At 53.2% G+C, this 19,695-nt stretch overlaps 3 protein-coding genes across 11 annotated transcripts; 2 read left to right on the top strand and 1 right to left on the bottom strand.

Moving 5' to 3' along the window:
* Positions 1–333: 333 nt before the first annotated feature.
* MMP19 (matrix metallopeptidase 19) lies at positions 334–6,077 on the top strand. 2 transcript variants are annotated; one of them, XM_051832839.3, is made up of 9 exons: positions 334–405; positions 844–929; positions 2,118–2,248; positions 2,460–2,675; positions 3,055–3,300; positions 3,686–3,796; positions 4,530–4,694; positions 4,844–4,971; positions 5,138–6,077. In XM_051832839.3, the coding sequence occupies exons 3-9, from the start codon at positions 2,182–2,184 to the stop codon at positions 5,543–5,545; spliced, it is 1,341 nt and encodes a 446-aa protein (XP_051688799.3). In that variant the 5' UTR covers positions 334–405; positions 844–929; positions 2,118–2,181; the 3' UTR covers positions 5,546–6,077. The 2 variants fall into 2 exon arrangements, with proteins under 2 accessions (XP_051688799.3, XP_051688798.3); XM_051832838.3 differs by having other exon boundaries at positions 344–584.
* Positions 4,000–12,172, bottom strand: LOC100341932 (transmembrane protein 198). Of its 8 annotated transcripts, none has more exons than XR_016216789.1 (5): positions 10,459–10,680; positions 9,211–9,470; positions 8,052–8,633; positions 4,803–5,044; positions 4,000–4,309 (listed from the first exon to the last, which is right to left on the bottom strand). XR_016216789.1 is itself a non-coding variant. In XM_089308458.1 (5 exons), the coding sequence occupies exons 2-5, from the start codon at positions 9,386–9,388 to the stop codon at positions 7,198–7,200; spliced, it is 1,065 nt and encodes a 354-aa protein (XP_089164584.1). In that variant the 5' UTR covers positions 9,389–9,470; positions 12,041–12,172; the 3' UTR covers positions 6,251–7,197. The 8 variants fall into 8 exon arrangements, 7 of the variants coding, with proteins under 7 accessions (XP_069908454.1, XP_089164584.1, XP_069908451.1 ...); XM_089308458.1 differs by lacking the exons at positions 4,000–4,309; positions 4,803–5,044; positions 10,459–10,680 and adding exons at positions 6,251–7,341; positions 7,448–7,608; positions 12,041–12,172; XM_070052350.2 differs by lacking the exons at positions 4,000–4,309; positions 4,803–5,044; positions 10,459–10,680 and adding exons at positions 6,251–7,341; positions 7,448–7,605; positions 12,041–12,172.
* DNAJC14 (DnaJ heat shock protein family (Hsp40) member C14) lies at positions 12,060–19,689 on the top strand. Its single transcript, XM_089308457.1, is given in 8 exon segments — positions 12,060–12,199; positions 12,456–12,739; positions 12,741–13,919; positions 17,141–17,247; positions 17,760–17,879; positions 18,224–18,384; positions 18,479–18,581; positions 18,756–19,689. Coding segments are annotated over 7 exon segments (2,109 nt in total). The 5' UTR covers positions 12,060–12,199; positions 12,456–12,511; the 3' UTR covers positions 18,967–19,689.
* Positions 19,690–19,695: the final 6 nt, after the last annotated feature.

Here is a 19,695-nt window from a genome sequence, read left to right as displayed (position 1 = left end):
TGTAGAGAGATATACATGATCACTTTCTACCTTTGAACTTGTTGAGGTACTCTTGAATTTTTTCCTATCCTGGAGAAGGCAGCTGAGGGGTTGGCTGGCCCAGGGTCCTGGGGGCACTGATATATCCCGCTCCGAGGCACATTATGGTCCCTGTCTGTAGACTTTCCCTGCTAGGATGCCCACCCTGGAGCTGTATGTAGCACACGTTCCCATGGTCAGTAGAGGACTCCACGGAGGCCACTGGGGGTTCTCCTTGGCTTCCACTCTCTGGCAGGGCAGGGGTTAAAATGGTGAAAAATTGCGACATATCTAAGGGCTGAGTCACCTCCCACTGCCACTGCCCCCATTCCCCTCAGCTGGAGTTTTATAAAGAGAACCAGAGGCTGGCAGTGAGAAGAACTGGAGGTAAGAGTCCCGCCTGGCCCCACTCCACAAGCTCCTGGAAATCTGGGGCCAGAGGGCACGGGCAGCCCCTGGAGCTCCTGTGCGGTGGGACCATGAACTGGCAGCGGCTGTGGCTGGGCTTCCTCCTCCCCACGACGGTCTCAGGCCGGGCCCTGGGGCCTGCAGAGGAGGCAGCTGTGGTGAGTCCCTGGGGATGGAGAGGCCGGGTAGAGACAGGAGTTGCTGCCCCCTCCTGCTGCTCTTCTACCTGCCAGTCTTTCCCTTCCCTTCTCCACTCCAGGACCTGCCCCGCCCATCTCCTGCTCCTTCTCCTTGCTCCACCTGGTCTCTAAGATGCCTCTCCTTTTCCTCCTTGCTGGATGGGCCTGTCGGGTCACTTAGCAGCTGACCCTAACCCAGCCTCCTTTTTCACTCCGTTCGCTTCCGTCCACATCGTAGGATTACCTGTTGCAATATGGGTATCTACAGAAACCTCTGGAAGGACCTCAGGTCTTCAGGCCAGAAGATATTGCGGAGGCTCTGAGGTGAGAGGCTGCAAGGCTCCAAAGGTGCCGTTGGAGCTGAGATGGCGAGGCCATCTTCCCTCCTCTCATCCCTTCCACATCCAGTTCTAGGGGACGTTGTATCCTTGTCAGGGTGGCGGGGCTCGGGGTGATGCGGGGATGTGGGAAGCATGCTCATTGGCTCTTCCTAGGCTCCAAGTGCTCCTTTGGAGGCTGTACCCCACATCATATGCAAAGTGCTAACATTTCAGTATGGCCACATGAAGTATCATTTATGTGTAAAGCAATGAGTTGAGTTGCTGCTCTGGTATTACTTTTTGTACACACTTAATTCGGCATTTATTTATTCCTCTTTTGTAATGTTCCTCAATATTTTATTTGTAGTGGATTGTTTTTCTTGCTGTTCTTTTGTTCTGTTCAGATCCCTTGGAAAGCCCACGGGCCCTACAGTGGTCCATAGGTGGATGACAGTGCCCCAGAGCAGGCTAGGTTGGGAGGAGAGTGCTTCCAGAGGGGAGAAGGCTGAGGGAGGATGGGTCATCAGGTGGGAGCACTGCGTGGAGAATCTCTGGAGCAGGGGAGCAGACACCTCCCCAGAGCCGACAGTTAGACACTGCAGTAGGCGCTGTGGTGCGGTGGGTTAAACCGCTGCTGCACTGCCAGCATCCCACATGACCGCCGGTTCGAATCCCAGCTGCTCCACTTCGGATCCAGGTCCCTGCTAATGTATCTGGGAAAGCAGCAGCAGATGGCCCAAGTGCTTGCCTGCACCCATGTGTGAGACCTGGATGAAGCTCCCTGGCTTCGGCCTGGCTCAGCCCCAACTGTTGCGGCCATTTGGGGAGTGAATCAAAGATCTTACTCCTTCTCTCTCTTTCTCTCTCTCTCTGTAACTCTGCCTTTCAAATCAACAAATCTTAAAAAGAAAAAAAACTGCAGTAGGGGAGAAGAGAGAAGACCCGAGGGAACTCTCACTCAAACAAGAGAGACGGAGATGTGGGAGGGTGAAGCTGCAGACCGCCATTTCTGCGGGTCCAAGAGAAAGATTCTCCTATGAGGACTGGAGCCTGGGCTGACCACATCAGCCTCAGAGATTCTATGCCATTCTCAGCCAACACCTTGGGCGGCGGGAGGCCAGAGAGCCGTGCCCAGTTTCCATTTTTTCAGAATCCTCGGCTCCAGTGGACTTATCTCTCTTCCTCTTTCCAGGGCTTTTCAGGAAGCATCTGAGCTGCCAGTCTCAGGGCAGCTGGATGATGCCGTAAGGGCCCGTATGAGGCAGCCTCGTTGTGGCCTGGAAGACCCCTTCAATCAGAAGACCCTTAAATACCTGCTGCTGGGTGAGGATTGAGACAGGGAAAGGGAGGGTGTAGGTGGTGCCGTCCTGGAGCTCGGGCAGCTTTGGGACAGCCTGCAGCAGCTTGATATTGAATGGGTTGTCATCTGGTTATTACCTGCCTGGAGGGAATTGTGAGTGCCCAGACTCCGGGAGCTCTCTGGAGCTGTTGAAATGATCTCTGTCTCTAACCTATTTTCTGGTCTCTTGACCAGGCCGCTGGAGGAAGAAGCACCTGACCTTCCGCATCCTGAACCTGCCCTCCACCCTCCCATCCCACATAGCTCGGGAAGCCCTGCTTCAAGCCTTCCGGTACTGGAGTGAGGTGGCCCCCCTGACCTTCCAGGAGGTGCAGGCCGGCCGGGCTGACATCCGCCTTTCCTTCCACGGCCGCCAGAGCCTCTACTGCTCCAATGCCTTCGATGGGCCTGGTAGGTGCCATCTCTCGGTTTCCACCTCACAGACGGCGAAGATCTCCTGTGTCTCCCTCAGCCCAGGACTCTGGAACCTTAATGTGCAGGCTGCCCTAGGCCCGCTTGCACCCTACACTCTCTAACATTCCCTGGAGGAGCAGCTGCTCACCTGCCTGGGCCTAACCAAGCCTCTTCTTGGAAGCGTGTGCCTCCTTCCCTGGCTTAAGTTCCCCTACTTGAGGCCTGGGTCAGAGAAGAGAGAGTGGCTGGGGAGGTAAAGGACATCCAAGAGACAAGGATCATGGCTGGGGGGTGGGGACTAGGGGTAATACCAAGCAGGCTAGGACCCAAGCTGGTGGGCTCTAACCTCCTTCCTGTCCACTTTGCCTTTGTCCAGGGAGAGTCCTGGCCCACGCTGACATCCCAGAGCTGGGCAGTGTGCACTTTGATGAAGATGAGCTCTGGACTGAGGGCACCTACCGGGGAGTGAACCTGCGCATCATCGCAGCCCACGAACTGGGCCACGCCCTGGGGCTCGGCCACTCCCGCTACACCAAGGCCCTCATGGCTCCTGTCTATGCTGGCTACCGACCCTACTTCCGGTTGCACCCGGACGATGTGGCAGGGATCCAGGCTCTCTACGGTCAGTCTGACCAACTTGCAGAGACAAATCAAGCTCCCATGGAGGGGTTTGGTTTGGTTTAGTTCTCTCCCCCTAGCCCACTTCTCCAGCCTTCTTCATTGTCAGGAACTCTTCTCTGGCTCTTCCATGTCTCATCTTCCTTGTAGGCCACTTGCCCCTCTCATCTATTCTTGGGGGTAGAGGATACACATCTCAGCAAGCCTCCTTCCCCCTTTCTGGCGCTTCTCGAAAGCAAAATGTGTCTCTTGCTGGTGTCAATACGAACGATACTGCGTACCACCAAGGGAACCCTGAGGATTCCCTCTTCCCTGTATATGGATCCTCTGGGCCAATGGGGAGGCCAGGTGCTAGGAGGTCCCTCCTTACACAGCACTGTTTCTTGCAGGCAAGAAGATCCCAGAGACAACAGATGAGGAAGAAGAAGAGACAGAGCTGCCCACAGAGCCCGGTCCCATGCCAAACCCCTGCAGTGGTGAACTGGACGCTGTGATGCTGGGTGAGGCCTTTTCCCTCCAGGCTCTGTAGGCAGGCAGTGGGGGCAGCCTGCTGACCCTCTAGCCTGCCCAGATAGGAATGACATGGGACTTCAGCATGAGCAATGGAGGTTAGACCCCAGGCGGGAGTTGGTGGCCACAGAAGGAGATGTGGCACAGAGGGAAGATTCAGAGCCAAATTAAAGATAGGCCATACAGGCACTTATTTTTTTTTTTAAGATTTATTTTATTTATTTGAAAGACAGAGTTACAGAGAGAGGTAGAGACAGAGAAAGAGGTGTTCCATCTGCTGGTTCACTCCCCAGATGGCCCCAATGGCCGGAGCTGCGCCGAGGAGCCAGGAGCTTCTTCTGGGTCTCCCACACGGGTGCAGGGGCCCAAGGACTTGGGCCATCTTCTACTGCTTTCTTAGGCCACAGCAGAGAGCCAGATTGGAAGAGGAACAGCCGGGACTCGAACTGGTGCAGACAGGCGCTTATCAAGGCTGCTACCCTGTAGAAGCCACCAGAACATACCTAGAAATGCAACAAGATGTTGAAGCCTATATTAATTGGAATGTGTGTTAAGGAGGCTGTGGCACTTGGTTGAGAGGACACCTTGGAAGCCACTTGGAGTAGATTTTTTTTTTAAGACTCAGCGTATGGGAGGAGGGCAAATGACCAGCTGCCCTGAGACACCCACAAGTCTTTCCTTGACCTCTGTCTCATTGACTCAGCAATACAACTTTGCTCGCAGGGCCCCGTGGGAAGACCTATGCCTTCCGGGGGGACTACGTGTGGACCGTGACAGACGCAGGGCTGGGCCCCTTGTTCCGAGTGTCTGCTCTTTGGGAGGGGCTCCCGGGAAACCTGGATGCTGCTGTCTACTCTCCTCGAACACAGAGGATCCACTTCTTCAAGGGTAAGGGGGCTGCTTGCAGCGTCTTGCCTGAGAGAGGCCTTCTCCCAAGGAAAGGGAGGGAGAGGCAAGACATTTCTGAGACCCTGGAATGCAGGGGCCAAAACTCACCCGAGGACAGAGGTGATTTGTTCTTTCCTCACGGTTCTCAGGAGACAAGGTGTGGCGCTACATTAATTTCAAGATGGCTCCTGGCTTCCCCAAGAAGCTGAATCGGATCGAGCCTAACCTGGATGCTGCTCTCTTTTGGCCTCTCAACCAAAAGGTGTTCCTCTTTAAGGTATACAGTTCCAAACAAGGGCAAATTGCTTCTTTGGAGAATGGATGATTTCATGCTGAGAATTAGTGGCTTCCTGTGGGCAAGAGATCTGCAGGTGAGGGTGACCTCTACGGGGTGCCTAAGCTTCTCCTCATCCTCTTATTCTCCCCACCTACCCCATACCCAGGGCTCGGGGTACTGGCAGTGGGACGAGCTGGCCCCGACGGACTTCAGCCGCTACCCCAAACCAATCAAGGGGCTGTTTACGGGAGTGCCAGACCAGCCCTCGGCTGCTGTGAGTTGGCGTGATGGCCACGTCTACTTCTTCAAGGGCGGAGAGTACTGGCGTCTCAACCGGCAGCTTCGCGTAGAGAAAGGCTATCCCAAAAGTGTCGCCCAGGACTGGATGCACTGTCACCCTCAGACCCCAGAACCTACGCTGCCAGGTGAGGGCACCACTCGCTCCGTCACGGGCACATCTCTGGCGACCACCGCTTCAGCCGTAGACACCGACGCGGTCTCGGACAGGACGCCCTCAGCCGCAGACGCGACCACCCTTTCGTTTTCTCCCAATGTCATCCTCCCAGTGATCTAAGGCCAAATCAAATGTTTACTCACTGAACTATGCGGGCACTGCATCAGGAGCGTGAACCATGGACCTCTGTTCTAGTTCCACTTCCAGCCACTACTCTCCCGTGCCCTTGTCCACCTGGGAAATGCCTCCCTACCTTTAATTCAATCCCCGAACTCCAGCCATTTCCCACTCCCCCCATCCCAGAGAGCACTTCCAGCTGTGTCATCTACTCTCTGGAAGATGATGACAGAGCGGAGCGTCAGCCAGGCTGCCAGCTGACACAAGGGAACAGCTGGGGAGGGTGGGCGCCTGCTTTCCCCTCCATACGGTGTGAGAAAGGGCACAGCTTGTCAAATGAGCCAGGGCTTTGGAGGCCTTGTGAACCTTGTGAATCGCATTTGCTTGCTTCCGACTCTGGGCAGGCTAATTAACCTCCTTGAACTTTGGATTCCCCAGTCCTGCAGGGCGGTTGCAGTAAATGAAAGACTGTAAGTGAGGTGCCTGGCAGAGCGTTTGGCACATTTGTGTTTAATAAAGGCAAACTCCATGTTGACAAGGGAGGACAGCAGAGCTCCTCCTTCAGCTGTCTGGTGTGTGGCTCCTACAACAGGCTGAGCGGGGCACCCCTATCTAACCTGTAAGGGACAGAAGATTTGTCAACACGGCTCCTCGTTTTGGGGTGCAGAGAAAGAGAAGAGCAGCAACAGCAGAGGCTGGACTCCCTGGTTCAGGGTTTAATGCCATTTTATTCAATGTTCCCAAGGTCTTCCTCCCTCCCATCATGGCCTTGCTGCCCAGAGGAGGGATATGTCTTCCTTCATGTTGTCTGGGGAACCAGGACACGGACCTTGGGCAGGAGAGGCAGAGAGGGGAAGAGTTAGAATGGGTCAGTGAGTGGGTCAGCATTAAGGATTAGTATCATCCACAGTGAGAAGCAGATAAGGCACTTGTCTGCCACGCAGCCCGAAGACCAAGATCCTCTGGGAAAAGGGGCAAGACTGGCATGTGAACCAATGCTGTCTCCTTGGAACAAGGAGCCACTTTAGGGGGAGGTGGTGTTGAGGCGGGCATGGTTCTGTGCTCTTCCCTAGATCGGGAAGCAGAGAAACTGAGGCACCACGGTGGGTAGTGCTCCCAACTGAGGTAGAAGAAGGGGGCTCAGTCCTATGGGGTGCAGGGCAAAAGGCCGACAAGAAACCCGGTGACCTCCTAGTGGGAGACCTGGGGATTGGGGGATCCTGGAACTCCTCTCCCCATTAAAAAGCTTTCAAATGCCATGGGAGGCTACCTGATTTTCTGTAAGTCCTAGAAAAACAAGACCCCTTGTTTTACCACCGTGTGGCACATTGGAGCAGGCATTTAAGAAGCTGTTTGGGCAAGGATCCTCCTTGGTTTGGAGAGAATTAGGGGGTCAGTTTCTTTGGGTGTGAGGGCACCTCTATTGCTGGACAGAGGTAGGTGCTACTATTTCCATTCCTCACCATCCCCTTCCGACCCCACCAGATTCCTATGTGTCCCAGAAACATATCCCTCCACAGCTGGTCTGGGGTAGAGCCCCGATCCTATCCCCAAATCCAAGAGGTGGGGGAGTCTGTGTGCGGGTCCCCTGGGCTCAGGGCCCGTCCACTGAGTGTCTCCAGGCCTTCACTAGGGTTAGGGGCGACCGTGGAGGTTTAAGGTCCGGTCTGGGTGGGGCCAGAGGGTGTGGTGAGAGGTACAGTGGAACCGCAGTCAGAATACAAGTCCAAGGTGGTATGCGGGGCTGTGGCCTGGGTTCCTGGTCCCAGCTGGCGGTCTCGAAGACTCTGGAGAAAACTCTGGAGGGGGGAGGCGGGGCCTGCGTCAGAGTCTCCCTCCCACCCTGACCCTCCCCATCCATATATGCTGTACCCCACCCCTTGGGGTGCCCCAGCTCCCACTCACCGGAGCCAGACTGTCGGCAGGGCTTCGGGCACTAGGGAGCGGCTGTCGCCGACAGCCTCCCTCACAAAGCCCCGCCCCAGGGGGGCTCCGGTGCCACTTGGCCTCTTGCTGGTGGAGCCGAAGGAGCTGGAGATGCCTTTGCTGACGGCTCACCACCCCTGCTTGGGAGGGTAATGTGGACTCGAGGATGCCTCTGTAGACCCTCCTCCCTCCTACCCCCCAACACATGTGCTCCCTAGAGAAGCCCATTTGATCTGTTATGGTTTTCTCAAGCCTCACCTTTCTCCCTATATCCTAGGAGAAATGCCTCTTTAGAATTCTCCTACTCTTTGCTCTTGCTTCTCCCTGAGATCCTCCTCTCCTTCCACGACCATTCTGAAAAGCTCCTCCCTGCCTCCCCCTCACAATTTCTCTCCTCCTTTTTGCCCAGCCCTCTTTTGGCTCCTTCGACTCCAGCCTTCTCTTAATTCCCTGTGGCATTTACTCTGGAGGGCCTTCCCCCACCTCCAGGCCATTTCTCCCCCCCCCCTCCCCAAGTCTGGGAACTGAGGACACGAGTAGGCACAGGTTGGCTGCTTCTGTACCTACCACAGCGCTAACTCACCATTGGCGTGACCTCCGTGTTCCTCGGCCATGAGTTTCCACTGGGCCAGGGCCCCAAGAGCCCCCAAGGCTGGCCAGGTCCCCAGTAAGACCCAGCTATACCAGCAGAGAGGAGGCAAGGCCGGAAGTGCCTGCAGGCGTTGGCCCAGCCGACTGCCCAGCACCAGTCCCTCCAGGAAGTAGTCAGCACAGGCCACCAGCACTGCAGCACCCAGCAGGGCTGTGCCCAGAACTGTGAACGGACGTGGCCACCGAAGCGTGAGCAGGGCTCCCAGCAGTGCCAGCCCCACCAGCGCCCCAGCTGGCACCCAGGCTGAAGGTGGCTGGTAGATGGGCTCAGTGCCCAGCAGAGTCCCGGCGCCCACGGTCAGACCTAGCAGGAGACCAGTCAGGAAGAGCCCGACACTGCGAACCAGCATGGTGACCAGGCCACAGAGGAGTCCGATGCCCAGTGCGATGCCTGCGCTCACCTCCAGGCTCAGCTGTGTCTCCAGCACTTGCTCCTTGTGGCACAACAGGAAGATCACCAGGGCTCCCGACAGCAGGCCCGAGAGAAACATCACTGCCTTGAAGCAGCGGTAGCCTGGGAAGGGAGGCAGGAGGCACTGAGATGCAGAAAGGGGGCTTGACACGGTGTGGGGGCGGACAGGTGATGGAGCGGGAGGGAAAGGAATGACTACCCAGAGGGGCAGAGGACACGAGCAGCACACCAAGGACCTCAAGGCGAGGGGCAGAAAGAGACAAACGCAGGGAGGGCAAGGTGGGCATGGTGGTCTCAGAACTGTAAGGGGATGAAAGGGCACATTGGGAGGTAAGATGGATGCGCCAGGGAGAGTAAGTGCAGAAAGAAGGTCTGATCTTCCCAGGATGGCAGCTAGGAAGAGGGGTGCAGGAGTATTAGCATGGAGGATGATTTGGAAGTGAGACTTGGAGCAGCAGGAGAAGGAGGAGGAGGAGGGCAAGTGAGGGACACCAAAGGTCAGAGCTGGGGGCGTGAGCGTGGGGGATGGTCAAGGAGCTGGCAAGGGCGGCGTGGGCCCCCTTGAAGGCAGGCACCCCCCGACAGAGTGGCCCCAAAGCCAAGCAGAAAGTCGGCATCATGGCTGAGAGTGACCGTCTTGGGCAGCCACCCCTTTCCGGGACCTTGGTCTTGCCCTCACCGAAGCAGCAGTAGATGATTCCAAAACAGCAGCAGAGGGCACACACCAGGGCAGGTGCCAGTTCAGGATTGTTCTGGGGTTCCAAGACACATCTTGGGTCCGGAGGCTCTGGGAGTTGTTGATTAAAGGCCCTTGAGTCGGATGTCAGAGCCAGGGGAAAGAAGGCGTCCTCCTCCATGGCCAAAGAGAAGGTGGTTTCGGCGTGGGTCCGTGTCAGGTCCTCTCATCCATCCAGGAATGTCTTGAGGGTGTTGGGAAACCTGCAAGGGGGCAGCAAACAGGGACTCCACCTCTACTTCTGAGGAATGGCCACTTTCAAGAGGGAGCACAGCCCCTGCTGGGGTGATTACAGAAATCTATAGCAGTGGGGTGAAGGGAGCGGGATGTCTCTCCACCACCCTCTAAAACAAAGGCACTGAATAAAACTTAAATGAAAATCTGCTAAGGTAAGAGATTTTCCCTTCCAGTTTTCTGGGGTGAGGGCAGGAGGTCTGGGAAGCCCCAGGTCTTTGTAGGGAGGGGTGCAGAGGCACTAAGAGGACTAGGGGCTAAAGTCCCAGCATCCTGTTCTAGCTTAAAGGAAAGCTTGCCCCATCTGCAGCTGAGACTCAATGCTACCCCACTGGATTGGCAAGGGTGGGGTTAATAGAGGGGGGAGAGGGAGGAAGAAGAGGAGAGAATGAGTCATGGTAGGGTCTTCTGACAGTGGCTCCAAACCCAGGGAAGAAAGGGGGCAAAAAAAAAAAAAAAAAAAAAAAAAAGACACTAAGAGTTTGGGACAAGGAATTAAGTGGCAACAATCACCCAGTTTGTCAGGGTTTTAAAGTCTCAGCTTCATGCTGACATGGATCCCGTCCCGGAAAGGGCGTCCAGCCAGACGGTCAGTATCCCAAGGCCCCTCATGCAATGAGCGGGAGCCTTGTCCACAGACGTCTCACATCCTGGTAGCTCTTGCTCCTCCCCTCGGGACTTTTCCTACCCCTCCCTTTCCCCAAGGGTGTCGGAGCTGCTAATGGGATTTCAGTGCAGGTCCCGCAAGGGGCACACTGAGGAGGGGGTGGCATCTGGGGCACCGTGGGAGTGGGTAGCATAGATGTAGGTACTTTCCTTTAGCTGTCTTTTGGACATCAAGGACCCAACAACCTGAGACATTGGCATGAGGAATTCTGGGGTTTCTCTCCTTAATCTGCTTGGAAGTTTGGGGAGCCTAAACAAGGGGAAGTTGGGGAGGGAGTGTTAACTACTCACCACCCTGCCACGGCTGAGGAGGGGGGAGGTGGAAGTGCTTCCCTAGGCTCCCAGCTGCATCCCCGCCCTGAGGTCCCAGGCACTGGAACGGCTTGTTGGATGTGGGTACCCCCAGGGCCACTCTGCTCGTTGCCCCTAAACTCTTGCAAGTCGCAGCTCAAGCCCTGTGAGCCAATGCAACTAGCTTAGGAGGTGGAGGAAGGGGACAGGGTGTGCATGTGTGTGTTGGGGAGGGGGTGACATCACGGGGCAGGCCCCTCCAACTCTTTCCTCTGTGCGTGGGGGGGACTCGGGTTGCATTCTGCTCCAGTTTGGGACCAGAGACCTCCAAGTATATCGGGGAAGGGTCTTGTAGGGCGTCGCAAAGGGTTTAGGGGAAAGATCTCTGAATACTTCAGAGAAGATTGGACAACTGGAAGCTCTCAGAATCCCAACTGAGGTCCCAGCGCCCCCCTCGCTTCGGCTTGGTTTCTTCCACTTCCCAGAGAATTGGAGTATTGTCTTCTGGAGAACCGGGTGGTCGGGATCGGGGACCCGGGGAAGGGGCTTTCACTGGTTGGGGGCGCCGGTGGGGGGCTCATGAGTGCCAGACTTGCAGATCAAGACGGGGTCTGGAAGGGGCGCTGACAAGATCGCTGTAAGGCTGAAGTCGTGTGCAGAGAAGGGGACCATTTAGGGTCCGCGAGGGGGAGGGGGGTCTCGAGTCGACGCTGCCCGTAGGGCTCGGTATGCAAATGAGATGCAAAGCAGCAGGCAGAAGAGTCCAGTGTTCCTTGGCACTCGGCAATGGTTCTCGGCCCCAGTGGAACTGCGCTCTCAGTCCCCCTGACCCCGTTCCGTGATCGGGCCTGGAAGCACCGTCCGGAGGGGCGGATCCAAGCCGTGAGAGCTGCAGTCACTGGGGGCAGCTCGCCAGCTGGGTCGGGCTCCGGAGGGTTGCTGGGAAAGGGGGGGGGACAGCGCTGCCGGGCCAGGGCGGGGGCTAGCCGGAGGCGTCCTCTCCTCCGCTCCACTTTTGCAGGACACAAAGAGGCCTCTGTCCTCACGGCAGTCGGCAAAGAGGGCATCGGGGCGGTGACGCCTCTGGGTTCCTAGGTTTTGTATGCAAGGGAAGCGGGCTATGTATGGTTCGGGAGTTGTCCACCGCGACCAGTCTCGGCAAAGCAACCCTCAGAGTCCGCAGGCGTTACTGCAGAGACCGCTTGCTCCGCTTCTAGCGGTGTAACCTTCGGGCACCCCCTCACAGCACGCGGGGGACTGCAGCACAGGGCCCTTTAAGGGGTGGGGTCAGGGAGTCCCTAGGCCCGCCCTCGCTGACACGGCTCGGACTGGCTCGCGCCTCGCCCAACCGCTTTCCGTTTTCCTTCCCGTCTCTTTCGTGGTGACCCCGGAGGTGGAAGTAGGAGCAGGTCGGCTGTCGCGGCGGGGACGGAAGGCGGAAGCGGAGCGTGAGCGGGAGGCGGAGCCGGGGGAGCTGCGCTCGTAGCTCCCCCTGGCCCCAGGCCCAGCTGCTCGCGGGGGAGGAGTTACCGCCGCTCTTCGGTACGTTTCCGTCGCCGCTTCTACCCAGCCCGTGAGTTACCTGGAGGCCTTTCTCCGCGGCAATCCTGGGCTCCGCCTCCACGTTTTCCTCTAAGGGCGGCACGATCCCCACCCTTTTCTGGCAGCCTGCGGCCCCTCTTTTCGGCCGTCTTTCCCTTTTCCCTAAGAGTGACCCTCGCCCCGGACCACACCCTTTGAGGTACTTCCCCCTTCCTGTTATTTAAGATGATAGGTCTGTGGGGCCAGAAGGAAAAATTAAGGAGATTTGAAGGAGCGGGGAGGGAGCATGTGGTGTCGTGGTTGGTCTGGTTCTGACTTAACTGCTAGTGTGGCGAATGCCTGGAAAGAACAGAACTTGAGAGAACCAGAAAGGTGGGTGCCTTAAATTTGTCCCCAGTTTGAGACTGTTTAACTGCTCTCCTGGTTCCATCCTTGCCTTGCTGTCTCTGTTACAGGCTTCAGAACTTACCGTGATGGCTGTGACTTAAAACCCTCAGGAAGCCCCGGGGTCATGGCCCAGAAGCACCCCGGAGAAGGAGGCTTGTGCGGAGCCCACTACAGCAGTGGTGCCTCCCTCAGGACCTTAGGACCCTCCGTGGGCCCTGAAATACTTTCTTTCTCAGGACTCAGGGACTCAACAGGGACTGCTTCTAATGGTACCCGCTGCCTCCCAGAACACTCTGGTCCTAAGTACACCCAGACCCCAAACCCAGCTCACTGGTCGGATCCAAGCCATGGCTCCCCCAAGGGGTCCAGGACCACCTAGGGATGGAAAAGACCCTGATCAGAGTGAGGCGTCCTCAGAGGACTCCGGAGTTGACCAGGACCTCTCAAGAGAGAATGAGGCTGGGTACCAGGAGGAGGGGACCCCTGCTTTTTTTTCCATTCCATCTGCTTGCAACTGCCAGGGGAGCCCTGGGGTCCCAGAAGGGCCTTACTCTGAGGGGGCAGACGGCTCTTCGAGCAACTTTTGCCACCATTGTACCTCTCCAGCCTTGGGGAAAGAAGAGTTGGAAGAAGAATATGATGATGAGGAACCCCTTAAGTTCCCCAGTGATCTTTCACGTGTGTCCGGTGGAAAGAAAGCTCCATCCCGGAGACAGAGGCACCGCCTCCCAACCAAGGAGGATACCCGGGAGGGTGGACGCAGAGATCCCAGGTCCCCAGGTCGACATCGCTTGAGCCGCAAACGGAGTCAGGCTGAGAAGCGCAGAGGCCTGGGACTGTGGGGAGCAGAGGAACTGTGTCAGCTCGGACACGCAGGCTTCCGGTGGCTCATTGAACTGCTGGCACTGGTGGGAGAGTACGTGGAAACCTGTGGTCATCTCATCTATGCATGCAGGCAGCTGAAAGGCAGTGATCTGGACCTTTTTAGGGTGTGGGTGGGAGTCTGGGCAGGACGGCTTGGAGGCTGGGCCCAGGTGATGACCCAGTCTCTAAACCACACCTTGTACGTCGGGGCAGGACTGCTCACCCGCTTTCTTAGGCTACTGGGTGCTTTGCTGCTTCTGGCTCTGGCCCTCTTTTTGGGCTGTCTCCAGTTGGGGTGGCGATTTCTGGTGGGATTGGGCGACCAGTTAGGCTGGAGGGATAAGGCCACCTGGCTCTTCTCTTGGCTGGACTCTCCGACCTTCCAGCGTTGCTTGTCTTGGCTCAGAGACAGCAGGCCATGGCAGCAGCTTGTAAGAATAGTTCAGCGGGGTTGGCTGGAGTTGCCTTGGGTCAAGCAGAGGACTAATAGACAGGGGAATGCACCTGTAGCTGGTGGGCGGAACTGTCAACCTGAAGAGGAAGTGGCTCGACTCTTGACCATGGCTGGGGTTCCTGAGGCTGAGCTAAACCCTTTCCTTGTGTTGGGGGTTGAAGCCACAGCATCAGACGTTGAACTGAAGAAGGCCTATCGGCAGCTGGCAGTGATGGTGAGTACCCTGCCTTTTTGCTCTTCTTTATTCCGTATTTTTTTTTTTTTTTTTTTTTTAGAAGCTTAAGGGTAACATTCTTAGAAAAAAGTCATCACAAACTTTTTCCCTCTGTGCTGTGGGATCTGACCTTCTATTTCAGGTTTTCTTTCTTTCTTTCTTTTTTTTTTTTTTTTGGTGTGTGTTATGGGGTGGGAAGGGGGAAGATTTAATCTGGTATAACAGGCAGTGTTGCATTCATTCATCCTGGAATATCTAAAGTTCCTCTAACTAGAGTAAGGTAGAGGCCTAGTCAGAAATACCTCATTTGCTCTCAACTGAAGAAAAGAAAGGTTTTTTTTTCTTCCTTTTTTTTTTTTTTTTTTTTTTTAGCGGCAGAGACACAGAGCTTCCGTCCAATGGTTCACTCCCTAAATGCCTGTAGTGCCTGAGGGGCCAGAGCTGGGAGCTGGGAACTCCATCCAGGTTTCCCACATGGTGTCAGGGACTCAACTATTTGAGCCATCACTGCTGCTTCTCAGGGCCTGCCTTAGCAGGAAACTGGAATCAGAAGCTGGGGCAGGGAGTCAAACCCATGTTCTCTGATGTGGGACATGAGTGTCCTACTGCTGTCTTCAACTTCTAGAACAAATGCCACTCCAAGAGGGTTTTTTAAACATGGGAAAATCCATCTCTCCCAAATTAAGGAGTAAGTATAGAACAAGTGCAGGAGGGTTCAGGGAATGCATGTAATTATTCTAGGGCCAGGTAAAAGAAAACAGGCTAGGGCCAGCATTTTGACAATGCTGGCATCCCATATTGGAACATGGTTTGAGCTCTGCTTCTTTTCCAGCTCCCTGCTAATGAACCTGGGAAGGCAGCAGAGGATGGGCCATGGGCCTCTGCCACCCATGTGAAAGACCCAGCTGGAGTTCTGGGCTCCTGGCTCCCCGGCTGTAGCAACCATTTGGGGAGTGAACCCTTGGATGGAAGATTTCTTTTCTCTGCCTCTCCCTGCCTCCACTCCCCACCTGTCACTTTGCCTTTCAAATACATTAAAAAAATAAATTAAAAAAAAAAAGGCTATTTCAAGACCAGCAAATCAGCATATGAAGGGGAAGGAAAATGAAGCGGAAATATGAGAGGTGTACACATGTGCTTGTCCTACATGAAAATTTGGTTGCTTTTATTGATAAGGGCATGTGCAGAGGAGATGTGGTAGGTGCTTGAGGGAAATGATTTAATGTAAGCATGCAAATTGCTATTAGAAGTAGATATTAGGCTGCTATTATGAGATACATGATTGTTATTGCTACTTCGGTACATTATGAATGTAAGTAATGTGTGTAAATTGCACTGAAGTCCTGTTTTTACTGAGTGTATGGAGCTGAACTGTTGAAACATCACAGTTTGCCAGTTATCCAAGGGGTTGTATGATGCCAAAGAGGAGTGGGCACCCAAGTTTCCCACTAATGATAACAGATACAATAAACTACCGGGCCTATAACAATAGCAAAGTGTTATTCAGTTTGGTGGGAAATGTATGCTGTGAAGAGATAGCCTGGGTTATTCTTGGAGTGGGTTGACAACTGCTCACTGTGAGCTGGTTACTAAATAGTAGGGCTCTTTTCTCACCTTCACTTTTTTTTTTTTAAGCAGAAACTCACTCTTGAGGATATTGTTCTTAGGAAAATTATAATTTTTTAAAAAATATTTATTTATTTGCAAGTCAGAGTTACACAGAGAGAGGAGAGGGAGAGAGAGGTCTTCCATCTGCTGGTTCACTACTGAATTGGCTGCAATGACCGGAGCTGCGCCAATCCAAAGCCAAGAGCCAGGAGCCTCTTCCAGGTTTCCCACGCGGGTTCAGGGGCCCAAGGACTTGGGCCAGCTTCCACTGCTTTCCCAGGCCATGCAGAGAGCTGGATTGGAAGAGGAGCAGCCGGGACTAGAACTGGCGCCCACATGGAATGCCGGTGCTTCAGGCCAGGGCGTTAACCCACTACACCACAGCACCAGCCCCAGACAATTATAATTTTTAACTGACTTTTCTTACAGTACAAATGTAGTTAAGTTTCCCATCATGCATACATCTGCCTTACATCCCAGAGTTCTCTCATGCTTTGAGCCCTGGTGTCTGTTGGTTTCTTTTTATGTGTGGTTCCTACTACCTTTACTAGGCCTCAGTGTGAACATATCTAAAAGGGTGTTGTTAGCTTGAGAACGTGGGAAGTTTGACAGCATTCTTCTTTGGCATCAGTGAGGAGACTAGCTTTATCTGTTTTTGGGGAGTGGAGATGGGAACCAACAGGAAGCTGTAGGAAGAGAGGATACTATTTGTGTTAGATGAAAGGTTGGTAAGTGTATAAAAAGCCTCATGGGACAGAAAGGCAGACGACTGTAGGAAGTTTTGGATATGGGAATTTTCTAGTTAAAGAATAATCTGAAGGATGTAACACTTTTGGAATTCTTACTTTGACTAATAATAAAATGAAAATGCAAGGACTTAGTATTGCAAGGTGTCCGGCGCATAACAAATCTTCCCAGGCAGACGAATCAATTAATTCACAGGCTTTTATTGGGCTTCCGCTCCCCTGTGAGGTTCCCCAGTCCCAACAGAGCAAGGGGGGGGGGGCAGGCGGGGAAGTCGCGTTCGCGTCAGAGATTGGGAGAACTCCTTTTATAGATTCAGGGCATGGGGGTTAAAGGTTGAGGTGGGTCTGATCCTCATTGGTTGACCTTTAGGCACCTGCAGGGACTTTGACAGACTTTTCTTCCCCCACAAGTACAGGTAGGAACTTTCCATTCCCGGAAGTGTAGGTCTTCCTTCCATGCGGATCCCAAAGCTACCAAGTATGTGTGGACCAAGTAGGGTGACCAGTCATTCCTATTCACCTGGTATCATGGGGGTTTCCTGAGACATGAGACTTTTCAATGCCATACTGGAGCAGCCTCAGGCAAACTGGGATAGTGGATCATCCTAGTGCCAGATTCTGTGCTGTGTACCTCGTCTCTATTACTTAATCCTTTCAAAAATCTGTGCTGGGTAAAATATTCAAGATCATGTAGCTAACAAATGACACAACCGGGCTTGAACTTAGGTTCAAGCAGAGCTAGAACAATTAATCAGTAAGCTATATTGACTCTTGCGAAGGGTGATGAAAGAGAAACCTTTGATATGAGAATAGACCCAAGTTAGGAAGGGGTTTGGAATGGCTCTGTGATGAAATCTTTTTTGATAGGTTCACCCTGACAAAAATCATCATCCTCGGGCTGAGGAGGCCTTCAAGGTTTTACGGTCAGCTTGGGACATTGTCAGCAACCCTGAAAGGCGGAAGGAATATGAGATGTAAGTTGGAGATGGGAATAATGTCAGGTGAGGTCAATGAAAAATCCTCAATTAAAAAAAAAAAACGGTTTTATTTATTTGAAAGGTACAGTTACAGAGAGGGGAAAAAGATCTTCCATCCACTGGTTCACTTCCTAAATGGGCTCAATGAGCCAGGAGCCAGGAGCTTCTTGCTGGTCTCCCACATGGGTGCAGGGGCCCAAGGACTTGTGCCATTTTCCACTGCTTTCCCAGGCACATTAGCAGGGAGCTGGATTGGAAGTAGAACAGCCAGGACTTGAACCAGTGCCCATACTGGATGCTAGCGTCTGAGATGGTGGCTTTACCTGCTGCGCCACAACGCCGGCCCCGAAAAATCAATTGACAAGGCCCTTAGACTTGTGGGTGGAGGCTCTTTGAGGTGAAGAGAACTGAAGTTCTTTTCTAGCTAGTGAGGGGCTTCAAGAAGCCAAAAGATCTTTCTTTGCATTTCCCTCAATATTCAACTACTTAACAAAGCCTTTCTTTTTTAGGAAACGAATGGCAGAGAATGAGCTGAGTCGGTCAGTGAATGAGTTTCTCTCCAAGCTACAAGATGACCTTAAGGAAGCGATGAATACTATGATGTGCAGTCGATGCCAAGGAAAGCATAGGTATGAAATAGGACAGGGATGGGACAGCCACAGCTCAGGGACTAGATAACAGAGACCTTCCTTGTGAATATCACTAGTAATTGTGGGGTACAGAGGAGGAGCAAAAATACCCCTGGCTTCTGCCTTTACTATTCCATCACGAGATTAAGCCTTTGAAGTACGGCATTGGTAGAAAGAAAAATTAGCTTTAAGATAGAAGGTTGAGGGCAGGGTATAAAAAGGCATATAAAACAACTTTACATGGAGATAATTTTAGTTGTGTCAGCCATATTTTTCAGTACTGATGAGAGCATTGGCACAGCAGAGTTGACAAATTAAGGACTTATCCTTGTGTTGGGTTACAGGAGGTTTGAAATGGATCGGGATGCTAAGAGTGCCAGATACTGTGCTGAGTGCAATCGGCTGCATCCGGCTGAGGAAGGAGACTTTTGGGCAGAGTCAAGCATGTTGGGTCTCAAGATCACCTACTTTGCACTGATGGATGGAAAGGTGTATGACATCACAGGTACACTCTGTCTCTAAGAAATATGGGCTCATACTTCATGATCTCCTGAGTGCTACAACTGTGATGTTGTAGCTAATTATTTTCCTGTTTGCAGAGTGGGCTGGATGCCAGCGTGTGGGAATCTCCCCAGATACCCACAGAGTCCCCTATCACATCTCGTTTGGTTCTCGGATTCCGGGCACCAGTGGGCGGCAGAGGTAGGTGTTATTTCTCTCAGTAGTGATCTATCTGCTTTTCCAGTTCTGATTACGGTTTCGGATGACTGGTGTTCAGGAATACCTAAATGCCTTACTTTCTAGGAAGCTTGGGTACTGACTCAGGGTATTTTTCACTCTAATCTCCTGTCTTATTATTCTTGTGTTTCCTCTCAGAGCCACTCCAGATAGCCCTCCTGCTGACCTTCAGGATTTCTTGAACAGGATCTTTCAAGTACCTCCAGGCCAAATGTCGAATGGGAATTTCTTTGCAGCTCCTCAGCCTGGCCCTGGGACCACTGCAGCCTCAAAACCCAACAGCACAGTACCCAAGGGGGAAGCCAAACCAAAACGGCGGAAGAAAGTGAGGAGGCCCTTCCAACGTTGATCCCCACCCTGCCCTCCCCCCTTTTCCTCAAATCAATGTCAGGGAGTCAAAAGGGCTGTGTACAGCACAGGATGGAGTTTGATTGGTTTATTTTTAAATATTTTAAAAAGGGAAAATTTTAAGCTTAAATTGTTCACTCAGTACTTGTAGAAAGACCCTGAAGCACTCTCCCTCTCTTCCCCTAGCATCCAGGAACTGAATCTTGTCTTCTGACAATACCAAAGAAACAGGGGGTGGTTAGAGTGAAGAACCTAGGGTTTGGACTAGGGTTGGATGTGGGAACTGGTTCTTTCCCTGTGGTCCATATGCCTTTTTCTTGACATCTGCTTTTAGAGCAGATGATACTCCCCCTCCTCCCTTCAAAACTATGAGTTTATCTTATTTCTTGATGCATTCAGGAGGCAGCCTCCTTCTTTACCTTGATGCGCTAGTTAAAAGCCCTAATTTTAAAAAGTGCAGACTTCAGAGAGAGGAAACTGTTGTTTTTCCTCTTTCACCTTGTGGGTAAGTCATCCACCTCCAGTCTTACTGCAAGGATGGCCAAAATTAATTTTTAAAAAGCAGACTCATGCCCTCTGCCCTTGGGTGAGGGGGAATACAGAAGGGGCTCCCAGATGCCCCCTTGTGATCCAAGGGTTTGTATTTTTTTAAGTTTGTTCATTTTGTATGTACATATCTATTTAAAGCCAGGAGAGTATCTTTCTATAAATATGTAACTGGCAACCTGTA

Source organism: Oryctolagus cuniculus, chromosome 11 (genome assembly GCF_051225735.1).
Source record: "Oryctolagus cuniculus isolate XC-2025 breed Fujian yellow rabbit chromosome 11, ASM5122573v1, whole genome shotgun sequence".
Classification (NCBI taxonomy): Eukaryota; Metazoa; Chordata; class Mammalia; order Lagomorpha; family Leporidae; genus Oryctolagus; species Oryctolagus cuniculus.
The sequence above is the reverse complement of the archived record's forward strand: the minus strand, read 5'-3'. Positions and strand labels throughout refer to the sequence as shown.